Here is a 25,601-nt window from a genome sequence, read left to right as displayed (position 1 = left end):
AGTGAATGCTAATGGGAAGGGGGTAGATTTAGAAGATAAAATAAAACAAGAACAAGTTAAAAATCACTTAGAAAAGTTAGATGCCTGCAAGTCACCAGGGCCTGATGAAATGCATCCTAGAATACTCAAGGAACTAATAGAGGAGGTATCTGAGCCTCTAGCTATTATCTTTGGAAAATCATGGGAAACAGGAGAGATTCCAGAAGACTGGAAAAGGGCAAATACAGTGCTCATCTATAAAAAGGGAAATAAAAACAACCCAGGAAACTACAGACCAGTTAGTTTAACTTCTGTGCCAGGGAAGATAATGGAGCAAGTAATTAAGGAAATCATCTGCAAACACTTGGAAGGTGGTAAGGTGATAGGGAATAGCTAGCATGGATTTGTACAGAACAAATCATGTCAAACAAATCTGATAGCTTTCTTTGATAGGATAACGAATCTTGTGGATAAGGGAGAAGTGATGGATGTGGTATACCTAGACTTTAATAAGGCATTTGATACGGTCTCGCACGATATTCTTATCGATAAACTAGGCAAATACAACTTAGATGGGGCTACTATAAGGTGGGTGCATAACTTGCTGGATAACCGTACTCAGAGAGTTGTTATCAATGGTTCCCAATCCTGCTGGAAAGGCATAACAAGTGGGGTTCCGCTGGGGTCTGTTTTGGGACCGGCTCTGTTTAATATCTTCATCAACGACTTAGATATTGGCATAGAAAGTACACTTATTAAGTTTGCAGATGATACCAAACTGGGAGGGATTGCAACTGCTTTGGAGGACAGGGTCATAATTCAAAATGATCTGGACAAATTGGAGAAATGGTCTGAGGTAAACAGGATGAAGTTTAACAAAGACAAATGCAAAGTGCTCCACTTAGGAAGGAACAATCAGTTTCACACATACAGAATGGGAGGAGACTGTCTAGGAAGGAGTACGTCAGAAAGGGATCTAGAGGTTATAGTGGACCACAAGCTAAATATGAGTCAACAGTATGATGCTGTTGCAAAAGAAGCAAACATGATTCTGGGATGCATTAACAGGTGTGTTGTGAGCAAGACACGAGAAGTCATTCTTCCGCTCTACTCTGCACTGGTAAGGCCTCAACTGGAGTATTGTGTCCAGTTCTGGGCACCGCATTTCAAGAAAGATGTGGAGAAATTGGAGAGGGTCCAGAGAAGAGCAACCAGAATGATTAAAGGTCTTGAGAACATGACCTATGAAGGAAGGCTGAAAGAATTGGGTTTGTTTCGTTTGGAAAAGAGAAGATCGAGAGGGGACATGATAGCAGTTTTCAGGTATCTAAAAGGGTGTCATGAGGAGGAGGGAGAAAACTTGTTCATCTTAGCCTCTAAGGATAGAACAAGAAGCAATGGGCTTTTAAACTGCAGCAAAGGAGGTTTAGTTGGACCTTAGGAAAAAATTCCTAATTGTCAGGGTGGTTAAACACTGGAATAAACTGCCTAGGGAGGTTGTGGAATCTCCATCTCTGGAGATATTTAAGAGTAGGTTAGATAAATGTCTATCAGGGATGGTCTAGACAGTATTTGGTCCTGCCATGAGGGCAGGGGACTGGACTCGATGACCTCTCAAGGGCCCTTCCAGTCCTAGAATCTAAGAATCTATCAATGAATAATCTGGCTTGCAAATCAGCCATCGTTTTAGTGGAAAGGCAGCATAGTGAAGCCAGGTTTTTATATGTATTACTGGGAGGTGTCTCACTATATGAGCTTTTCATGACTCCGTTAGCCTGGGCAAAATCACGGCATGTGCCAAGGAAACCCTCACTTCCCCCAAGCTTTGCTGTTGTCACTAGGATTTTAGCCAATAAAGTGAAGAACTTCAGGGCTTTCATCTTCCCTCTTCATTATGGGTAACCGTCTTCCTTTTATAATCTCATCTCATCCTCCGTGTACCATAGCAGCAGCATCCTAAATTTCGTGTTGATGGCTCTAATTGGCCCATTATCCTCCAGCCAGCAGAGTTCTGTTTTGTTGTTTGTTAGTTTAACTCATGTCCGGATTTGCTGGCATTCCAAATTAAATTCCATGGCTTGTGTCCAGAAACCTATTTGGAGTCAGGGGAAACCAGTGCAAGTGTCCACGTTTCCAGTGAACACTACAGATGTTCAGTTGTTTCTCAGCCTCTTTGCATTTTGCACGGTTGGTCAGCTCTAGCTTCCTTCAAGTTAGTTGCCTGGCAAGCTTTTTTTGGTCTACTGTCCCTGAAGACCACTGGGGTCAGTGCTTACAGTGTGCACGGAAGGAGGAGGTTTCAAATTAAAATTAAAACTCGAGGCGGGTTGTTGAGGGGTGCACTTTCAGCACTGCCTTACCAATGATGCTGAGCCTGATTATGCTGTAACCCCCCATTTTTTTCAAACCACTTTAATGTTGGATTCTCTGAAACGTGAAGTCTTTAAACCATCATTTGAGGACATCAGTAGCTCTGCCAGAGGTTAGGGCTCTATGACAGGAGTGGGTGAGTGAGGTACTGTGGCTGGCAGCGTGCAGGAGGTCAAACTAGAAGATCATGATGGTCCTTTCTCACCTTAAAGTTTGAGTCTAAAACACTCACTGGGATTGTGGTAGCTATTCATTTGGGAACAAAACTGAAGCACTGATCCTGATCAGGCTGCGGGATGCGGTGGCCAGCACATCCCTCGGCCCCCGCCGCTTCCCGCAGCCCCCATTGGCCTGGAATGGCGAACCACGGCAGGTGGGAGCTGCAATTGGACCAAATCTGCGGACACTGCAGGTAAACAAACCGGCCCGGCCCACCAGCGGATTTCCCTGTCGGGAAAAGGTTGTTGATTCCTGTCCTAGGCCAATACCTTAAGCACTGGACTAGCCTTTCTCTGATTGGTTTTACACTGGTGTTATTCCATGAACTTTATTGGAGTTCTGGGTTTACACTGGTTTAACTGAAAACAAACTAGCCTTTTGTGCAGTGCATTAACTCCAGGCTAACTCTGATTTAGGAAACTGCAATTGGTTTGCGGTGGGAGAGGGAAGAAAAGAATCACTCTTTGCAGAAAAACAACCACAAAGTCTCTCTCAAATCCCTGCTAGTTCCATTTGTGCACAGTTCTGTGCAGAAAGAGGACTACCCAAGGATTAAAGGTTTAGATAAATTGCTGCTGTGGTTATAGACAGAGAGATGGCTGCATGCAGGCGCGTGCACACCGTTTTTCTAAAGACTGGGTGCTTTTTGGGTGGTTATTTTTCAGATTTGAATTAGTGCTAAATATGGCCCTGATCCAGCCAAGCACTTAAGCACGTGAATAGTCCTATGGGGGCAGATCCTCAGCTGCTGTAAAATTATTGAAGTCAAAGGTAACGTTAAGCACATGCTTAAGTGCATTGCTGGATTGACCCCTGAATGTCTGGAGTAGGCACTTCCTCCTTAGAGGAACTACACCAGCCTGATCCAAAACCCATTGAACTCAATAGGAGTCTTTCATTTGGTTGAGGCCCAGACTCCATGCAGACTCTTGAAGTGTACTCACTCTAGTAAACCCCCCAGTCCATGGTTCACTTGATCTGCTCCTCATCCGCTCACTGCACCCCTTCCCTCTTCATCTCTTTGTTCATAGACTCATAGACTTTAAGGTCAGAAGGGACCACCATGATCATCTAGTCTGACCTGCACAATGCAGGCCACAGAATCTCACCCACCCACTCCTGTAACAAACCTCTAACCTATGCCTGAGTTATTGAAGTCCTCAAATCGTGCTTTAAAGACCTCAAGATGCAGAGAATCCTCCAGCAAGTGACCCGTGCTCCACGCTGCAGAAGCATGTTGCAAGAAGCATTTTAGATTTTAGTTCCAAAATCCACTTGTTCCTCACATGCGGAAGAGCAATAAGGAAATGGCTTGCACATGGGAGCAGCAGTTTTGCTTTTTGACTCACTGGTTGCTGTATGAGTCATTTCAGAACTTCTTTAATGTTGGGCTGTTCCTGTTCGTTGGTGTATTTTTGTACTGTGGCAAGCTTCCCTAAAACAAAACAGCCTTGTCAATGCACTTCAATCCTGATCTGCAACACCGTCTTCCGGGCCTCTTCAGCGCAGACGCGGTTGATAGTGCTGACACTTGGGTGGTTCTGTGATATGAACAAATGTCCTTTGGAGGTTAGGAAGAGACAGGCCTTCTCTTGGAACTGCAGATGCATTTACAGCGATATCTCCACTGGTGGAAAGTTCGTAGTGCATTCTGTGTTCTCCTAGGGTAATCATTGGTGAGGGTGTATTATAGAGTTCAACTCTGTGTCCCATCCACAGAGGATATGTGTCAGTTACAGCCCTCAGCTAGTGAGTCGTGGCTCTTTAGCTCATGTTTTTAGGTCTGGAGGACCCTGGTTCAGTCCCTGATGTGTCAGCCAAGAGGGCGGCCACTGTTTCACTAACAGAAATTGGACTCCACCATTCCACATTTAAGCCCCATTTGTCCGTGGTGGTGTTTATTATTATTGCCCATGGTGCACATTGGCAGGTTCATAATAGGGCTGGTTGAAATAGGGTGAATGAAACTTCTTGTTTTTGTTGGGGGGGGAGGGGGACTTTTTTGTTTTGTTTTTTAGAAATCGGAGGGTTTTTGTGGAAAAACACCTGATATGTTTTCTTCAAAATTTTCTGTTTTTTTTTTGTTTTTTTTTTTGTTTTTTAATGAATCTGGAAAACAAATCATCCTTTTTTTTTTTGTTTAAAAAAAAAATTATGAAAAATTCCAAGTCCTTTTCATTCTAAAAGTTTAGAAAAGAAGAATTTTTCAGTGACTCAAAATTTTATTTTGAAAAATTTCAGTTTTCACACATCCCCCCTTTTTAGTAATTTCTCCGACCACCCCCTTTTTCAGTGGCAACACAGAAAAAGGGAATGTGAGGGGTTAAAAATAAATTTTTAATATAATATAATCTGAATAAATATTTCTTTTCTAAACCTACAGAATGAAAATAACGGAATTTTGACTGCTGTATTGAGCAGGCATGGCCTACGCAGATGTTAGGACATATTGCATGTTTAGTAGAATCCTACCAGACCCGTCCTGTTGCAGAATTGCTCATCATAAAATTCAGCCCCACACAGTGCTGGGGAGAGGAGCCAGTGCTGTTTTTGAGCTTAGGCCCCAAAACCCCCTGGATTCGATGAAAAGATTCCCAGGGTCTTGTGACCAGCCACTACGTGGTTTCACGCTGTTCCCTGTGTGTGTCCATTTCTTGCCTCTTTCTTCTCAGCACTGCAGATAATGTCTCAGTATTTTCTCATAGCATTAGGGTTCTGCGTGCTAGATCTTTCGCACCTTCACAGTTGGGTGGATTTCATAGTACAGTTTCTTTCTTGGTTGCAGTGTTTGACTCTTGGTGGGGGAGTCTGGATGTTTGTTGGAGACACTTGCTTATTCTAAAGAGCTTTCCAAGAACCTACCTTCATCCAGTCTCTCTGGTTTTAATAGCTGGAATTTTGCCAGCGGAGGAACCTGCAGCTGGATTCAGAGGATATGATGATAGGTATAGGCACTTTAAAAAGGAGCAGGGTGGTTTCAGACTAAATAGGGCTTGAATCCACCAAAATTTCCTCCCCACCCCCATCTGCCGCTAGACAAGCAGTTTATTCCCCCATCCGCAGTGGATTCCGTGGGCTCCCTGGATCGAACTCTGGTTGCCCACTGACTCTAGCTCCCCTCCAGCCACCAGTCGCGGTTCCTAAGGATTCCTGTCTTAAAACATCTCTGAAAAGAAATGAAAGCAGGGAAAAGGGAATCCTCCTCCATGCTGGGGAGCTAAGGGGAGAAGCCTGTGCTGTACAATACTTAACTTCAAAAAGAGCATCTGTGCGGTGAATGCTTTGCATTTCTAGCCTTCGCTAGCACTGTGTGTACACGATGGTGCTTTGGGGTAGAAGTTATTCAGCATGCTACACTCATCCTCTTCTTTTGCAGATGACGAGGAAGCGCTTAACTCTATTATGAAGGATCTGGCAGCACTGGGCAAATGCGGGGGACTGCTGGACAGCAACAGGAACAAAACCACCGTTTACTCTAACAAACAGGTGAGCTACCTCCAGAATCCCATCGGCATGGCTGGCTCACTCTGCGGAACTCTTAGAAATCTGGGCATGGCGTCAGTCACTGCATTGAGAAATATGATTATTCATTCAGGTGCCATAGGAGGGCATGGCTCTCTATGGACAGTTAAAGAGAAAACAGGCTCCCTGCTTCAGAATTTGTGCAGTCTAAGATAAGTACAGATGCAACACAATGCAATAACTGGCAACTCCCACCAGAACAGGAAATTAAGAGCTGTGGGCCTGATTCTCAGAGGTGCTGAGTACCTGCAACTCCACAAACAGTTAATGGCAGCTGTGGGTGCTCAGCACCTCTGAAAATCAAATCACTTTACCTACGTGCCAATAATCAACGAATGCATTAGATGTAAAGCCAGTGATCTGGAAACCTGGTGCATCATAAAACTGTGTGCTGTTTAAAACAGTAACTCTTCACTGAGAAGTTGAATTCAGTCTGCAGCTCGTAGGTGATAGGATCTTCTGTCTTGTTAAAATCGGGCAGGGTTAGTGCAATTCTGTTTCAAAAAGAAGGTAAATATGAGGCCTAATTCTGAAGCTCCCATGGACTTCAAGGGCAGGCATATATTGATTAGTTTTCCTTAATAATATTTGTATTACTGTAGAGCCTAGGAGCCCTAGTCGTGACCAGGACCCTATTGTGCTAGGCACTGTACAAATAAAGAGCAAAAAGATGGTCCCTGTCCCACAAGCTTCTCTCTCATTATTTGTGTCGTGATAGTGTGGACTGAGCCAGCACTGCACAGACACACGGTAGGAGTCATTCCCTGCCCCAAGGAGCTCTCCATCTAAACAGGCAGGACCGACTAAGAGTAGAAGAAAGGAAAGTTGTCCCCATTTTACAGAAGTGGAAACTAAGGCACAGAGATCAAGTAAATTTTTTCTCCCAAAGTCTCGCACACATACTGTGGCATAGCTAGAAATTGGACCTAGCTCACATGCGTCCTAGCCAAGCGTGTTCACCACAAGACCATCCTTCCATCCCTTTATTAATATTGTGTTGAATAAAACTCTTGCTTACCAGGTTACGGATGTTGTAATTCTGAAAAGATGAGCCAGTCAAGTAAACTGGGTTTAGGATGTCCGCTAGCTGTGTCATTTGTCGTAGACCTGTTCTACCTCATATATTTTCTTAAGGGCTGAAATAAAAGCATGAGAGTGACAGGTATTCAGCACACTTTTACAAGAAAAGGCCACTTTTATATGGGTCCTGAATATGGATGTAGGTATCTAAGTTTAGGCTCCTAATTCTAAGGTAGATCTAATATGCTATTTGGTCTGTGTGCAGAATATACAGTAGAGATTTCTCAAACTGCAGCTTGAGCAAGAGAGGAAATTTTTGTGCACTCAGTTTATATAATTGTTTAAGTAACTAGAAGTCATAAGAAATGGACAGCCATGGAAGAAATACTTCAGCAAATCCACATGGTTGTCCATTTCTTCTAGTGCTGTGGCGAGGCAGTAGGTTGTAATTAATTTCATGCTGATTGAGTGGTTATCAAGTAAGGAGAAAAAAAAAAATCATTTACAATTTTCATGACGTGTTTTTATGACGTTGGTACCTATACAAACATTTGTGAATGCATTAGAGAAAAATCCTTTCCAGTAGTCCCTCTAGAGTTTGAAACAGACATACGCATGTGCATCTGCGTGTATCTCTAACGTGCAGCCTGGGTGTAACAGCTGTCCAAATGAATCACTGCAGTTGTTCAGCTTGTATTGAAGAGAGTCCAAGATGTTTACAAAAGTGACTGGGAAACTCAGAGTTGGCTCCCGACAGCTGCAATAGAATCAGACGATCCAGCACAGGTCAGGATGGCTTGGAGTTGAACATTTTATGCAAGATGATGGGTGGAGAGCAAAGCAAGCCATGTTGGGATGTTTTGAAGATAGCCTAGATTCAGAGGATTTTTCTTAAGTAATGTATTTCTTCTACAAAGGCAGAAAATTCTTAGCTGTCATTGAGACAGTATATACAATTGTATAGTAGTATTCGCCCAGCTGAAAGCAAGGAGAATACCAGTATTCGGTGGGTGAATACTGAAAAATGGAAGCTATAAAACCGAGCGAGAATTTTGCAAGTGTGCTTGTATATATGCATGCGCGCACACACACACACACACACACACACACACACACACACACACACACACACACACACACACACACACACACCCCTACCTTAATTTATAAAGCAGTCTGTTTATATCAGGGGTGGGCAAACTTTTTGGCCCAAGGGCCACATCTGGGTATGGAAATTGTATGGCGGGCCATGAATGCCCATGAAATTGGGAGTTGGGGTGTGGGAGGGGGGTGAGGGCTCTGGGGTGGGGCTGAGGATGAGGGGTTGGGGATGCAGGAGGGTGCTCTGGGCTGGGACCAAGGGGCTCAGAGGGCAGGAGGGGGATCAGGGCTAGAGCAGGGGGTTGGGGTGCAGGCTCTGGGATGTGCTTACCTCAAGCAGCTCCCAGAAGCAGCAGCATGTCCCCTCTCCCCCTTCTACGCATAAGGGCAGCCAGGGGGCTTTGCACGCTGCCCCGTCTGCAAGTGCCGCCTCTGTAGTTCCCATTGGCTGCGGTTCCTGCCAACGGGAGCTGTGGGGGTAGCGCTTGGGGCGGGGGCAGCTTGCTCAGACCCCTGGTTGCTCCTATGCATAGGAGCCAGAGCGGGACATGCCGATGCTTCCAGGAGCCGTGTGGAGCCGGGCAAACCCCAGCCCCCACTCTCCGGCAGGAGCTTGAAGGCCAGATTAAAACATCTGAAGGGCCGGATGTGGCCCCTGGGCCGTAGTTTGCCCACCCCTGTTTTATATTGTAGTTCAGTTGCCTGATATCAGAGAATGATACAACACCCACGAGGTATTACATAGCAGCACATCCAGATAGAAATGTTTGTTTTTGAGTGTGTGTTTTTGTTTTTTTTAAATCAAATTTTCCATGGAAAGTAAACATTTTTTTTTTTTTTTTTTTTTTTTTTTTAAAAATTTTTTTTTTTTCAGCAGGACAGTTTTCCTTTTTTTTTAAAAAAAAAAAAAGTTTGGATGAAAATGTTTCACCTTTTTCTGTGTGTCTTTCACAAGGCAGGAGTGCTTGGTTTGTGGAACAAATATTACAGGAAAGGATGCTATAATATTTGTACACCCCCTATACCCATTCAACAGGGTTCTCTTGACACCTCTCGTCCCATTTCCTCTGACATTAGCTAAACTCATTCCTTAACTGACATTCGCTTAATTCCAGAACCTGCCTGATATGACTATTAAGATTGTGCAAAAATAGGAAGTCGTGTGTGCATATGCATTTTCATGTGTGCAACACAAAATTTCATCTTTAAAATACTCAGTTTTTTGTTCCAGGGCCTTTCACAGGGAGAAATTTTCTGGAGACAAAATGTTCATAGATTGCTGGTTTTCTTGTCAAACCATGTGAAAACGTGCTGGTTTTTTTACGTTTCTATGTGAAAGTGGGTCTTGGTGCAGCACTAAATTTTGAATTTCAAATGCTGTGCTGATGGGATAAGCTATAAAAGGGAATAATAATATATAGCTATGATCCTTTCCAGCCGTAGAGCTCATTATCCCCATTTTTCAGAGGAGGAAACTGAGGCATGTGAGTGGGAAGTGGCTTGCCCAAGGTCATGCATTAGCAGCAGAGCTGGGAATTGAACCTAATTCCGGGCTTTATCCACTAGGTTGCACTACCTCCTTGGTTTGTAGGAGAAGGAAGGTAAAGACATTTTGGGAGAAGAAGAAACATAAGGAGGCAAGAGATGGGGAACATAATATTAAAAATAATAATAAATGAGATCTTTTGGAAAGGATATAGCCCTTTCTTGCTTCTGGGTATAACCCCCAACCTCTAACAAATGGGGGATTTAGAAGAAACTTTCCCTGGGGACAAATTTCCCTTTTAACTGCTGTTAAATGCTTTCATCCTGTGAAGCAGTTAATATTGGCCACTGACAGGCATGATGCTGGACTTACTGGACCACTGGTCTGATCCAGTCTGGTGACTCCTGTGGTCGTATAACACAGAAAGAGAGTGAGAGAAGGAAGAGAGGAAACAGAAATTGAAAATAGTGTAGAGAAAGATGCACGGGGATCTGTTACAGGAACGAAAAGAGGGAGGAAAAAAATGGAGTAAAGCCAGAAGGGGAAGGAAGGTTAAAACAAAGCAAGGGGGAGAGAGAATGAGTTATAAATTTTTTAAAAGCGATTATTTGTGGATTGCCATTGTTGCAATTCAATACAACAGATGATACACACTTATTATAACAATAACTTCTGCCGTAGAACCTTAGAGTTACGAACTGACCAGTCAACCCCACACCTCATTTGGAACCGGAAGTACACAATCGGGCAGCAGCAGAGCCCCCTTCCCTCCTCTCAAAAAAAGCAAATGCTGTACAATACTGTGTTAAACTTAAACTATTAAAAATATAAAGGGAAAGCAGCATTTAGTTTCACAGCTGTATGAAGTTAATGTTCAGCTGTAAACTTTTGAAAGAACCCTAATGCTTTGTTCAGAGTTACGAACAACCTCCATTCCTGAGGTGTTTGTAACTCTGAGGTTCTATTGGACTTCTTACATAGCGCTTTTCAACAGTAGATATCGAAGCATGTTACAAAGGAGGTTGGTCTGTTATCCCCATTTTACAGATGGGGAAACAGGCACGTGGAAATTAAGTGACTTGCACCAGTTCACCTCCGAATCCAGTGGCAAAGATGGGAATAGAACCCAGGCCTCCTGGGTCCCAGTCTAGTGCTCTAGCCACTAGCTGTCGCTGACCCATACGCTTCACGTTGTGCCTTCCTTTACTCTGCAAAGCTTTGGGAGAGGTATGGATGCATGACAATCTTGCACCCTGACCTAGTGGGTGTAGTCTATGGGGGAGGAGATGTTGGGTACAATTTTCCAAGCCCAGATCTTAGTGCTTTGTGCTGTATAATTCTAAAATACCAGGATAGTACAGAGAGGCTAACCCATTATCTGCCTTTCTCCAAGCAGGCCACTTCCAATAGACCTCATCTTACCATGGGCTTCTGAGCTAACCACAGATTGTGCCTTCCCATGTGGAGGGAAAGGGCTGAGATGAACATGGAGTGACAAAAAACTAAGTTGTTGAACAACCTGGCAACTAGACGTGCGGGGGATCCATGCAGATAATTCCTAATGCCAAGAATTAGTCATGTCCTATTGTGGTTTAGGGACATGGTCCAGATGTCTGGATTATAACGTTTTGTTGCTAAAAACAGGGGTAAGTGTAGAACAAATCCAAGCAAAGTGTAAGTGAATGAGTTAGTTGTGGAGCCCCCTTGTCTGTGTTGGAAGATCGAGGTCAGTTTGTTTGGGTTCGCGATTTAGAAGTGAACCCATCGCTTCTTGGATTTACAAAGTGTAACTAGAACTGTACCAGTTGAATGCAGCAGTGCCCTGTGAATTCCTGAACTAGTGAATAGAAAAAGAGGAAAACAATATCCCCTGCCCCCTATCAGGCAGTACATGAAGGAGCCACCCACCAACTAATAGAGAAACCACCACAAGGGAAAAGAGACGGAAATCAGACTGGAACTTTGAGCAGAGCAATAACAGAGCTTTTATAGAGAGTTTTTCGTCTGGACATTTCAAGCGCTTTACATACATGGGTCAATATCATTATCACCATTTGACAGGAGGGGAAACTGAGGCAGAGTAACCTGTCCTAGGTCAGACAGCAGGGCAGTGGCACAGCTGGGAATAGAATGCTGGTCTCCGAGGCCAGCACAACAGTGTACAGTAAGGGGAAGAGAATTCCAGAGTTCTGGGGCTTTAACTGTGATGGTCCTGCCTGAATGGTCCTGCCTGTGAGGGTCCTGTCTGAAATTTTAACATCAGAGTCAGCAGCTCCATACCCACAGTGCCACAGTGGGATGTGAAGCAAGAGGCACTCCCTCCTGTGGCCTAAATTATTGAAGGCTTTAGGCCAAGATTGTCAAGGGACTCATGATTTCCGGTGCCCAACTGTTGATGCCTTTAAGGGGTCCAGATGTTCAGAGGCTGGGACTCCCTGTAAGGTGCACTCCAGATCAGTGGTCGCTTTTATGAATAGTGGCTTTAAAAAATAACAGTACATATAGGATCAGATGAAACACCCTACTTCCGAACAGTGCCAAACTTTGTGGAGGTGGTGGCTGGCTAGAAAACTGAACCAAAGGGTGATTCAGAATTTGGCAAATGGCACTGTTTAGAACAGGTTGGTCCAACACCTTTGAACATGCCTAAATTTGTGGGAGAGGGGGCAACTGGAAAATTTGCAAAATGGAGCCCCCGTTGGCTGAACCAAACCCTCACATCTGAATGTTCTTGAAACTCAACCCAGATCTACCTTAAGTCTGTTTAAGGCTTCCATTACTGTAGTATCTGAGCACCTCACAATCTTTAGTGGATTTATCCCCAACACCCTGGGAGACAGGGAAGTGCTTTTATCCCTATTTTACAGACGGAGAATTGAGTCACAGACAGGCTAAGGATGGGATTCACCTAGGCACCTTAGTCCCATTGCAATCAAGGGGATTTAAATACCTTTGTGAATCCCACCCTCAGTGATTTGCACCAGGTCTAGTGGGAAGTCTGTGCTAAAGCATGAAATTGAATCTAGGTCTGTCTCCTGGGCCAGTACCCTAACACTGGACCATTCTTCCTCTGAGCTTTGGGTCTTGGACCCATCTCTGACTTAGAGTAAGACTTTGAATCACACTCACTGCGCTATTTGTTTAATGCTTCTTAGTACAGTTATCTGTGTTTCTGTACCTGTCCATAGTAAAGTGCACTGAGCTACGGCAGAGGAATGCATTAGTCTGCAGTTCAAAGCAACGACCGGACCTTTCCACTCTTCATTAGACATTGCACCTCCCAGCTTCCGCTCCACTTTCGACATGCGCCCCAACCTGATTTGTCTCCCAGCTCTGAGCGAGTGGGAGCTGCGAGTGCTCTGTGTAGCCCAGCAGGATCTATTCTTTCTAAGCCGTTTCCATTTCCAGGCTTAACTGTGTGGTGTGCTGTGAGTATGTGTTTTTATTACGAAAGCAGTCTGCTCTTTAGGGAACTCTGCATAAGATTATGATTCACCTCCTTTGGAAGCACTTTTTCCATTTTCCAACATTTCTCCTAATCTAAACCAGTGAGCGTGGCTGCTTTTCCCAATTTCACAGGGAAAAGCACGGGGGAGGGAAGCAAAGCAGAGTTTGGCTAACCTCACAGGGTGTGTGTTCTTTAGCTGGACAAGTTCTAGTTAGAAGCAGTTAGAAGCAGTTGATCCATTTACCCCTCACTGGCGGCCTGCAGGAGCTGGAGTGGAGGAGACTTCACAGTCCTTGCTGATCCTTTCCTTTCCGACCTTGTATGGGCTGCAGCTAGATTTGCTTCAACATTTTTTTCTCAGAAACCAGGAGGTTTCAGCCCTCTCTTTAATTAGCATTTTTAAGGAAGAGGCCAAAAAAAAAAACACTGGAAGTTGGTGACACACTTGTGGTTGCCACAGTGGCTTCATGTTATTTTTCCTTTTAAGGCATTCGGAAGGTAGCAATTGAAATATCAGAAGGCATTTGTTATCTAGGCTATGGGGAAAATGCCAATAGCAATACCTTGGAGGAGAGTGGTCAGAAATCAAGAGAACTTGGTGGTATTTCCTGTCACTTTTATTTACATGTTTATTATTAATAATAATAATTGTATATTAAAATCGAGCCTAGAGGCTCCATCCAAGATCAGGGCCCCATTCTGTTAGGTGCTGTACAAACACTTGGAGCTTGTTTATACCAGGGTAAAAGGTGTCTTTTAAAACTCTAGTGTAGACATGGCAAATTGGATTTCATGTCTACGGTGAGCAGTGACTCACCGGATGAAGGAGGGTTGAGTGGCTAGGGTGCTTAGGACATGGGAGATCTAGATTCAAGTCTTTGCTCTGCCACAGATTTTTCCTGTGTGACTTCGGGCAACTTATGCCTACACTGCCATCAGGGGTGTGGCTGCAGCTCCCGTTGACATACCTGAGCTAGCTTTGATCTAGCTAGCCTGGGTGCCAGTAGTTGTAGCAGCAGCAGCAAAGGCTAGCCTCATGAATACAGCCCTGCCCAGGACGCTTAAGCAGCTGCCACAGCTACACTGCTCGTGTTACTTGAGGTAGCTTTGATCTAGTTACACACCGCCTGACTGCAGCGTGGACCTGTCCAATGTCTCTTCGTGCCTCAGGCCTCTTTCTGTAAAATGGGGATAATAGCCCCGCCCTACCTCACAGGCTAAATACATTGTGAAGTGCTCAGACGCTGCAATATAAATACCTTATATAGATGGGGCTTTAGGAATGTAACTGGAGCTGTACTTTTTTTATACATAGGCTTGTATTGATCATTATTATAAACAGCTGAAGTAAGTGTCAGCTGTCCTATCTACCTTGGCTGACTGAATGAGTTCTTAGGTGTCATGCCTGAAGCCGGATCTTGAGGAAAGGGAGCAGCCTTGTGATGCAAGGGACAGTTTGTCACTTATCGGATTAGCGGGGTCAACTAGTGTTGTCATAGAATATCAGGGTTGGAAGGGACCTCAGGAGGTCATCTAGTCCAATCCCCTGCACAAAGCAGGACCAAGCCCCAGACAGATTTTTTTTTTTTTTTTTTTTAACCCCAGTTTCCTAAATGGCCCCCTCAAGGATTGAACTCACAACCCTGGGTTTAGCAGGCCAATGCTCAAACCACTGAGTGTCAGTTGCTTGTGTCCTTCCCGTGTGCTTTCCCAGCTCTGTGCAGATAGCTGGTTCAGCAGACCTTGATAGTACTACCCAGTGTGGTGAAGTGCTGGAGGCTGGAATGTCGTTGCCTCCGTAGCGCTGTTTAGGCTGCTCAGTGCTTTTGTTCTTGGAGCTTCATTGTTATTGGTAGATAATGCAGAAGACTTCAATGTTACTCACAAAGAAAGACCACAGGCACGGCTCAGTGACACAGGCACTTGGCCAGGCTTATTGCCACCTAGACCTACTCTCAGCTCCCTGGCTCCATAGTTACAGGCACACTGACACCAGTTCCTAGTAGCAAGGAATGGCTCAGTCGGCAGCAGGCGTTTGTGCCATCCCCTGGACCATGCAAAGAATTAAGGTAAAGAACCCTGACATTTATAGGCTAAGACAAACGACTAAAATACCCAACCAATACACCACCTTACGATGTATGTCATGACTTGTATTCATTACTTCCCCTTGTTCCTAATATCTTGGACAAAACATCCCTATTCACTATATTGTCAAACCATCGTATCTTGTACTCGACTGGGATGTAGTTGTACTTGCTGAAATATATTTACATAAATATTTAGTGCCTCGTCCACTAGCAACAACTTTGCCAAGTTCATGTACAGGACGGTGAACTTGTAAGCATCTGCTTCAATACATGGCCTGACTTTGGTTCACAGCCTCTGGTTCAGGCCTCGGATCTTGCACCAAACTCTCTGTATTTAGTGTATGTTTGTCGTGGGTGTCTCTGAAAATATTTGTGTTACAGGAAGACATGGGGCATATGAGAGTGATTTTAATCTAAGCCCTGTAAAGATCAGCTACCTACATCAATAGGCAGCTTAGAGTGAGAGAGAGAAAAGATAGGACCATGGACTGGAAGTCAAGAGACCTGCATTCTGTGCCACTGATCTGCTGTATGATCTTAGGCCAGTCATTTTGTCATCTATGTGCCTCAGTTTCCCCCATCTTTAAAATTGAGATAATAATACTTAATAGAACTGGCTGAAAAACCAGAGTATTTTTGTAAATAATTGAGAGGTATTTCGGTCAAAATCAATTTTTTGATTGAAAAAAAATCAGAAATTTTGTCCAGCTCTAATTCTTGCCCCCGTTGTAAAGTGATTTGAACTCTATGGGTGAAGCACTCGTGAGCTAAATAATATTAGTTAGCATGTCCTAGCCTGGCCACCCCTTGTTTCACTAAATGTATCACTTGCTTTTCTGCCACCTCTCTACCTTTTCTCCTGCACTGCCCAGTACCTTCCGTTGAAAGGAAGAAAGTAAATTAATATGGAATACCTGACACATGTGAAGCCCAATTCATCAGGAAATCTCCAAGTGCTTTCCAAAGGAGGCTGTCGTTACTGTCTCTGGGCCTCATTTGTAAAAGGGGGCTAAGTGATATGGCCAGGATTATGCAGTATCCCATGGCACAGGTGATTGCTGTTGTGTAGCTTCATAAGAGAGGGGAAGGCTTCTTGCATGGCCCCTCAGCCACATGCAAGCGTCTCTCATGATCTGCCCCTTAATATTTGCAGAGTGCTTTGAGATCCTTGTATGAATGGTGCTGTAATTGCTCGTGTCTTGGTCTTGTGGGTGGGGCCCTGAACTAGGACTTGTGAGATTTGGGTTTAGTGCTTGGCTGTGCCAGAGCCTTCTCTGTCATCTTGGGTAAATCACCAGGTTTCCAAGTTTGCAGTACCCACAACTTGGGCATGATTTGCTCAGCACCCAGCATTGTCTTGGGATATCTGTGCCAAAATTTTCAAGAGCTGATCATGCAGTGTGCTGAGCAGCTGTGAAAATCTGGCCTTCAGTCTCTTTCTACCTTAGCTCCTACCTGCACAAAGAGGATAATAACCGCACTTCCTTTGTCCCTTTTGTCCAGTTAGACTAAAAGCTCTTTAAGGGAGGGACTGTCTTTTGCTGTGTGTAGATACAGCATCTCGCTTGGGGCTTTGATCTTCATTGGGACCAAGCAGTACCAAAATTCAAAAGGTTAATAATAATGTACTGCCGAAGGAGAAAGCATTGTGAATTAAATATTATTAGCTACAGATTGAATAACTGATGTAAAGTGAGGGAAGGATTCAAAACAAGAATGTAACCACCTGATTAGCTTCCTGTTTTTCTTTCTCCCAAATGTGTATATTTTAAAACCCCCATTTTATGTTTTAGTGTGTGTTATTTTTTTTTTACATACATGTACATTCAAAGTGTTTTTCTCCAATGTACCCTGCTTGTTTGTTTCTCTCGTCACAAGTGGAGCCCAATTGTGTGGGGCAGCTGGTGTATTTTTGTTGGCCGCTGTCCGTGGAAGATCTGCCTTGTTGTTGTTGTTAATGTAGAAGAAAAGGATGCAGCAGGGTTCGTTTTTTTCTCTCTGGAGTTTTTACAAGTGCGTTTGACATTTTCCAGCAACGAGCTGTTCTTAACTTATTTGTCTGAGAAACTGCTTTGCTCAGCATAAACCTGCAGAGCGTTTAAGCATGTATTTACTAAGTTGCGGCAAAAGTTGCATGGGTGCTTTCCTCCCTGCGTTTCCTGCTTCACTAGTGGGGTAAATCTCAAAAGATTCTGGCACTGATTTGCCTCTCATTTATACAGTGTAAATATCCACTGTTTTCCAGGGAGTGAATCCTGGTGTCGGTGAGAAGTGACCCCACCAGGCCCTATGCATTTGGGCTCACGTCACATGAGCATCCACAAGTTTCGATTGGGAATGGCCCTGACCCACCCCATTTCTCCTCGGCCAAATGCCCCCCAAGTAGCAGAGGACTGCATAATCCAAGCCCAGATCCATGCCCATATTTTGCAGCTGGCTGCTACCTCTAGGAAGGTTCTAAACCAGAACCCTTGGACCTGAAACAGTCTCCCCTCCTCCCTCTGAATTTTAGGATGTTGGAAATCCAGTTCAATACTTCATCACTTAGACCTGTCTCTAATGTGGATGCTGATCCAAAGCTTTCCAAATGGGCTGCACCCTAATGTAAGCATCTGAATACCACAGACCTGGAATTCTCATGGGAACACCCTTCCTGATGCATTTCTGATGCTTTTCCTTCCAGTACTGGCTGGAGCATGTGGAGAAGAGGCCTTCTTGGGATATTTGAGCACTTAAGGTTCAAAACTGGAAATAAAAATACACCTCTACCCCGATATAAGACTGTCCTCGGGAGCCAAAAAATCTTACCGCGTTACAGATGAAACCGTGTTATATCGAACTTGCTTTGATCCGCCGGAGTGCACAGCCCTGCCCCCCCGGAGCACTGCTTTACCGTGTTCTGTCCGAATTTGTGTTATATCGGGTCGCATTATATCGGGGTAGAGGGGTACCCTCTTTTCCTGAAGCTCCAAAAATTGGTGGCTGACGGTCTTTATTATTCTAAACTGGCTCACTTCTCCCTATGCTGTGTGTTAGCTCGTCAGACATGGCTTTTAGGGGCCAATCCTCAGATCTGCAATATCCCTGGACTTCAGTGTGTGTTGCGTTACTTGGGACCTCTGAGGATCTGGCCTTTTAAAAATAATCCTAATGAGCGGCTAGCTCCTGGTTCCCCATTCGAGACACAGCCGTTTTAGCTCTGCCTTCCTTCTGGAGGGTGAGAGTATGGAAACTGTGCCTTCATGCTCTGGAAATGCAGGGTTAGAGATAAGAAACATGCTCAGGAAGTGTTGTCACCCACCCATTCAGGAGTTATCCTTTTCAGATGCAGGGAGTATGCGACTGATTCTTCATCCGTGCTACGCCCACAAAAGGAGGTGGGGAATACATTTGTTGCTAATGGAAAGAAAATAACTAGTTTAGTGGTGGGGGGGGGGGAGGATAGGACTAAAACGCCTCTCGTTAATTGGTTTTTCCTCCTTTGAACCCAAGTGGTTCCAGGTGCAGCAGGGTGACAGAGATGGTGGGGGGGATAGCAGGATGACCATATGCTTTGTGCACTGCACCAGAACTGCAGAGATCTGGGGCAGTGGAAGGTCCCTAAAAATGGGGGGGTCACTGGCACCCAAACCGTGGCCCCCACCTCCTTGCACTGCCCCTTCCCCCTGAACCCCTACTCTCACGCCCCCTCTTCTGCTGAGGCCCCCCCCCCCGCCCCTTCCCTCTTGTCGCTCGCCCTTATGGCTGGTAAAAAGTAAGGGGGCCATGCCCCCTTCCCCTGTTCTGGTGCCCCTGATCTGGGGTGAGTTGCTTGCTCTTCCATAGACTCCCTGTGCAGTCTTGGGCAAGTCACTTACTCTCTCTGTGCGCTGGGGCCGAGACGGAGGTGACTGGGTCTAGCGATTGGAGTAGGAGTCAGAGTTGGAAGTTGGGCCACGGGTCAGAGCTGGAGTCAGAGTGTCAGGTCTAGAATTGGGGTTAGAGCCGAAGTCAGAGAGTCGTGCCACAGGTTGGAACCAGATTCAGAAACCAGAGGCAAGGATCAGAATCAGGGCAGTAACCAGGAGCAGGGCGTGAAAGCAGTATCCAGGGCTTTGTCTACATGACACGGTTTTTAGTGACAGGGCTGTGTTGCCACAGCCATGCTGCTAAAAGTCGTGTAGTGTAGCTGCTGTTTGTCGGCTCTCCTGCCAACAAAAAACTTCCACCAATGAGTGGGGTTAGCTTCTCCTGCCGACAACGTGCTGTTCACACTGGCACGTGTCTCAGCAAAACTTTTGTCTTTTGGGGGGGCGGGTGTAAAACACCTCTGAAAGACAAAAGTTTGGTCGTTTAATTGCCAGTGTAGACATAGCCCAGGAGTCAGGCAAGAAGGTGGGGCCCAACATAGCAGCCGGGTAGAGCCCAGTTGTGCAGACAACTTCCTGTGCCCCTCTTTGGGCCTAGTGCAATGGGATTACGGTTTTGACTGGGTTCTGTAAGTTATACCCTAATTAATAAAAGCTAACACCATCCGCTAGAGTTGGGTGGATGTTACAAGCTCAGTTCCAAAATAGTATTGGATCCAGTACGGTTTATTTCCTTACCCATGTTGCTGTGCACTATGAACAGCTGCTAAGCGTTACCCTGCAGGTGGCTTCATTTCAGTTGATGAAAGGCTCTGAGAACTTCTGCTGAGAAAGACATTATGGGTAAAACTTTCCAAAGCACTTGAATGACTTAGGAGCTGAAGTCCCATTTACTTTCAATCAGGCTTAAGTCACTTTTGAAAACGGGATTTCACCGCCAAAGTCATGTAAGCGCTTTTGCAAATTTCACCCTACATAAATGTAAGCTGTTGTTAGACTAAGTTTATCAGTGATGTAGCTTTAAAGGGTGAGTAGTTAACGGTCAGTGGAGGTGCCATTTATTTATGCAGAAGTTTATTTTTATCACATTATGGGCCAAGTATAGTTCTCAGGTAGGTGAGCGCAGAGCTCCTATTCATACACTTGGCTTCTATTGAGTTTACAATCAGAAGGCACTGTGGCCCTAAATGGACCTGATCTAAAGACCACTGAAGTTAGTGGGAGCCTTTCCAATGACTGCAGCGGGCTTTGGAGCAGATCCATTTCAATTAGACTCACGGGATCTGGGGAGCTAACTGATTTCCTCTCTTTCAGCAGCGGAATGCCAGGATCAAGTTTGAATATGATGGAGAGAAAAGGTGCGTTCCTGACCCGTTTCCGCATTTCCCTTGGTGCAGGGGGGCAAAGGGCCCTGGCTCGCCCTCACCTGCAGTTGTAACTCCCATTGAAAGCAATGAGAGCTTGGCATGGGAGAGGCCTGTGAATTCAGCCATAAGTATTTCCTGGGACTAGTGAACAGGCAGATTAGTTCCCAACTGTGATTCATTAAATGCCACTCACCAGTAGCTTTATTCTCAAACCCTGGTGAATTTAGCTGGACTTCAGGCCTCCCACATGAGTGTGTTCTTCGATTAGTAGCCTGTGGCACTTACTTGAGATAACAAGATTCTGGGCACAGGTCCCATAATAACAGAGCTGTGATTTGAAGGCTGCCTGCCCTCCCTGCTTGACATTTATGTGGAAGGCTCTAGCTTGTTGGAGGGTCCAGTGGCAGAGCAGGACACTTTGGAGAGTCAGGATTTCTCAGGCTAAGATGCATAATAACTAGTGCGCTATGAATAGGGCTCCGTGTCTGTCATGGAGGTCGTGGAAGTCATGGAATCCGTGACTTTCTGCAGTGGCCAGTGTGGCTGACCCCAGGGCTGCCCAAGCAGATAGCCCTGGGGACAGCCACACCGGCCATTGCTGGAGCAGCCAGCTGCTCAGGCAGTCCTGCAGCCAGCTCCACCGGCCGCTGCTCAGGCGGTGTGGCTGGCTCCGTGAACTGCCCGAGCAGCAGTCCCTGGGGTGGCCAGAGCAGCCACTGCTTCAGCGGTTCCCAGCAGTGGCCCCCTGGGGCGGCCCCCTCCCAAAAAGCATTCCCCTCCAGGCACCCCCTCAACAGCACACCCCCTCCCCCGATTTAGTCAAGGGTGTTTTTAGTAGAAGTCATGGTAACGGGCGTGAATTTTTGTTTATTGCCCGTGAGCTGTCCATGACTTTTACTAAAAATACCCGTGACTAAATCGTAATCTTAACAACGAACCAAGATGCTTAGATAATACCCACATAGTACAGGGGGTCAAATCCTGCCCTCAGATATGCAACCTGTCTGAAGTCAATGGGCGCTTGCGTCTGAAGGTGGGCTGGCCTATAATTCACCGTGTAAAATCAAACCATCTTCTGCAGTTCAGTACCGCTCTTCATAGTCACGGAGATGGCAGATCACAAAGAAACTGGCCAATGCCCCATGGGTGGCACCTCCGCTAAATCTAGGTGATGTGCTGCTGGGTTAGATCCTGCCGGTTGTAGCACCTGTACACCATAGAGAGGGCAGAGGGGTTAGGCCGCAGCTGGAAGCTTCAGAAGGATCTGGGTGGGGTCCTCCAGAATTTCTCCTGGGCACCACAGGCAGCTAGCACCATATTAGCAAAGAGCAGGGTCTGGGCTCCCCAGCCACCTGTAGCTGTTGTGTGGGGGAAGGGAAGCTACTTGTGGGCTCACTGCCATGAACGACCCCATGTTATTGATCACTGTTACTTATTAACATGGCACTTATGGGATCAGAGTACAGGTCCTTGCTCCAAAATGTTGGCCATCTAATCCAATACCATGGCACCCATGTACCCACGTGACACTTGTGCTGTTCATTTTCTGTATGTATGTACAGGATTCTCCAGTTTCCAAGACCAGTCAAATTCAAAGAAGTGCTACAGAAAGTCATGGATGCTTTTGGACAGATGATGGATTTGCACTATGCAAACAATGAGGTACTAAGCTGTTTGTGTTTACAGCCTGGCCGGATCCCAGTTTCAGATTTAAACAGTGGTTTATTCCTAATCCTCTAATTTGGGGACAGCACATACTGATGGGGAAGAGGACAATCCTTCCTGATGTTTTCTGTCCTACTTAGCATGCAATAGCTCTGTGTTAAGACCCTGCCTGAATTGTCTAGATACCGAAACAGGGAGCAGTAGCTAACTGGGCTGTCTCAAAGCGACTTTAGTACAGGTATGGGGTGGTGGGTGGAGACCCAGAACAAAGGGTCCGCCCCCTCAGAGGGCCCACAAAACCCAGAACTTAACTGACTGACCGCTTTGGAGAACTAAGTCCTCTGCTTATCTACAGGACGGGGACAGCACAATCAGCAGTAGTACAGCCTTCTCCACCGAAGCCCTTGGTTTGATAGGGGCAGCTGTAGGAGTGATTGGTTCACTGAATCCCAGGGGCTGCTGCTGTGGCTGCCAACAAACGTTATTTGTCTGTAATGTATTAACCGAGGCTGCCAGCGAATACCCACTTTTTTCGAAGCTGCATTGTGGGCTTCTCACTAGGAACTGGGCTGAAGCAACAAACTAGTTTCATATGCTCCACTGAAGGGGCATCAGATGGGATTGATTTGAGGTCATTGCTGATCTGGGCTGACTTGAACCCACGCCGTGACAGCGGGAGTGGTAGGGAAGCTTGTACTTTCACCCCTTGTGCTGTGCCAGTTCAGTGGGTAAGTGTGCCCTAATGCCCTCCAGTGCCAGCACTGAATTCATTTTAATGTCACATCCCAGCTCCAAGCCATGCTTATCATTAGAACTGAGCACTCCCCACTGTGTGTTTCTGTGGCAGACGCTCCAGCCCAAGGCAAGCATCAGCCCAATCATCCTTAGCCACCAGTGTGTGGATTCATGGATTTTTAAGGACTGAGGGAATGGATCCAGTGCTGAATTTATAACAAAACTGGTGCCAGGGCTCAAGCAATTATTTTTTTTTTTTTTACTTTCATAACAGATGCGGCAAGCCCCAGAGGTGCCAGGGCTACGAACTGCTAAACCTAGAAGTGCCGGGGCTCAGCCCTGGCTAGCGTTGGCACAAATTAAGCACTGAACGTGCCAGGATGAGGGCTCTGTGTTTGTCACAGATTAGGTGACGTTCCATGACCGCTGTGACTTCAGCGGCGGCTGGTGTGGCCGACTCCGGGGCTGCCCAAGCAGCTGGCCTTGGGGACAGTCACGCCAGCCTCTTCCGGAGCAGCTCTGCAACCAGCTTGGGTGGCCCCGTAGCCAGCGGCAGCTGGAGCAGCTCCGGGGCCAGCCGCACGGCTGCTGCCCAGCTGGCCCCGGGGACCACCCGAGAAGTGGCCTGAGCAGCGGTCCCAGAGAAGACCAGAGCTGCTGGACCCAGCCCCCCCCCCAGCAGCGGCCCCCCGGTCCCCCCCCCCGGTTTTCCCCCCCCCCCCCAACCCCCAAGATTTAGTCAGGGGTATTTTTAGTATAAGTCACGGACAGGTCACAGGCTGGGATATTTTGTTTATTGCCCATGACCTGTCCATGACTTCTACAAAAAATACCCGGGACTAAATCGTAGCCTTAACCATGATCATCTTGTCATCTGCAGTCCTGCATATCGGGGCATTATTTACATACCATTGCATACCATGATTTGCAGGGTCTCTACCAAGAGCTCAGAAGGGGCAGGCTATGAGTTGCCTTCCCATCTGGTCCCACTGTTGAAGGCAGGATCAGACCGTGGGGTTGATCATACAATCCCAGACCCTGATGGTTTGTGCTTAAGGCAATCTGCCCTGCTGGCATAGTGGAGTTGGTCAGAATTTTTGTTCAAACCTTTATTTTGATGGAAAATTGCCTTTTAGTTTAAAAAAAAAATCTGTGGTAAATGGCCAATTTCAGTGAAAGTTTTCAGGATTCTGTTGGAAAAACTGAACCCTGAAAACTTTGGGCGTTTCCAGTTTTTTTTGACGAAACCCCAAAAACTTGTGAAGAAAAAGTTGACCTAAAAGTTTTGTTTTCATGGAAACTTTCTGCAAGAATATAAAAAACAACCAGCTCCACTAGACAGTCTGATTCACATCCCATTGGCTTGAAATGGAAAGCAAAAGAAACCCGCAGCCTGCTTGCTCATGTATAAAACAATCATTGGGGGCCTTAATTAAAGTACAAATGAAAAACACATTTCCTCCTTTTTTTGCAGCGTGAGATTGGACCAACAAATAGAAACCCCCCATTGTGTAGGGCCATGTCTTTGATGGGATTTCTGCCAGGATTCTATTTGCATAGGCACAGTTTTACATGCATAAATGACTTGTGTATGCGATTTTTGTGGTCAGATAACAGAACAGACGTGTGCAGAACCCATTTGAACTTGCCCTGCCACCTCGGTTTTGCATGTGCAAATTCTGCAAGCGATGCTGCTGCTGTTGCTCACGATAAATGTCTAACACTACGGCAGAATTGGCCCTCTAGGCTGCAGCTTTGAATGTAGCCAGAAATGTTACACATTTTCTAATCTTGGGCATTCTCTGATAGTCCCTGCTGGAAAAAGCCTGCATGGAATTCTCCAGGAGTGAGTCACTTCATTCCAGGTTCCTTTCCACTGAAAGACTCTTCCAACAAGAACAAATAGAAGTTTATGTAATATACTGTACCCTCTGCTAGGGAATGCCTGCCTGTGCATTTGCATAGCGTGATCCTGAGTAGGCCACAGGGTGCTACTACCTTAGAACTAATAAATAATTATAAGCATAAGAATGGGCTTAGATTTTCTTTTTCTTTCTGTAAATAGTCTCTGTGTGTGAGAATCTGCACCCATTGATATACAGGGCATTATGCATCCGAGAGCATTGTCATGGAAATAGTATAAACCAGTGAAACAGAACTTACAGAGAGGCTGTCCATGGCACACCGTGTTTGGGTTAATAGTGTATTCTGGTCCAAATGTTGTTCTCAATTACACCAGTGTAAATCTAGAGTAACTCCACTCCATTTTGAGCAGCCTTTGGCCTTTTCTTCATACACAGACAGAACCTTGCCTTTATTAGATGTTAGTATTTAATGTTTGTATTGTGGTAGCATCTAAAGGCCAAAACCAGGTTGGCCTTTGTCGTGCTAAGCACTGTTCAATCACAGTTACAAGACATAATAGGTAAATGGGACAAGCAGGCTGCTTTGGAGCTATGTATCCCTTTGAAAGGCCTGTGGACACAGGTGCAATGAAATCAATGGGATTGCTCTGGGAGTGCTACAGATTCATCAGAGGGGTTGGCCCAATGCATGCAGAGTGGTGTGTGGGTCTAACCCCATGTGGGGCTGATCCCAACGTAGTGCTAAGGAGTGTTGTGTTACTGGAAAGGCCATCGGTCAGATGAGATGCAGAAGCCACGTCTGTGGCCATTGACTGGCCTTTTTTACCAGGATAGGGACGTTATCCTGGTTGAACTCTGAGACGGATGAGAACGTTCTGTCTGAATT

General features: G+C 45.7%; 1 protein-coding gene across 4 annotated transcripts in view; it reads left to right on the top strand.

Annotated features, from left to right (window-relative positions):
- LOC117871989 (mitogen-activated protein kinase kinase kinase 3-like) overlaps positions 1 to 25,601 on the top strand; it is a 121,789-nt gene that overhangs the window by 57,256 nt on the left and 38,932 nt on the right. For 2 of the 4 annotated variants that reach the window (XM_034759909.1, XM_034759910.1), the window contains 3 exons: positions 5,945 to 6,054; positions 20,398 to 20,441; positions 22,013 to 22,112. In XM_034759909.1, the coding sequence (XP_034615800.1) occupies positions 5,945 to 6,054; positions 20,398 to 20,441; positions 22,013 to 22,112 (254 nt within the window). The remainder of the gene's footprint in view (positions 1 to 5,944; positions 6,055 to 20,397; positions 20,442 to 22,012; positions 22,113 to 25,601) is intronic. The other 2 variants (XM_034759911.1, XM_034759912.1) reach the window with 2 other exon arrangements.

This window comes from Trachemys scripta, chromosome 2 (assembly GCF_013100865.1).
Source record: "Trachemys scripta elegans isolate TJP31775 chromosome 2, CAS_Tse_1.0, whole genome shotgun sequence".
In the NCBI taxonomy this organism is placed as follows: Eukaryota; Metazoa; Chordata; order Testudines; family Emydidae; genus Trachemys; species Trachemys scripta.
Note: the sequence above shows the minus strand (reverse complement) of the source record. Positions and strands in the feature narration are given on the sequence as shown.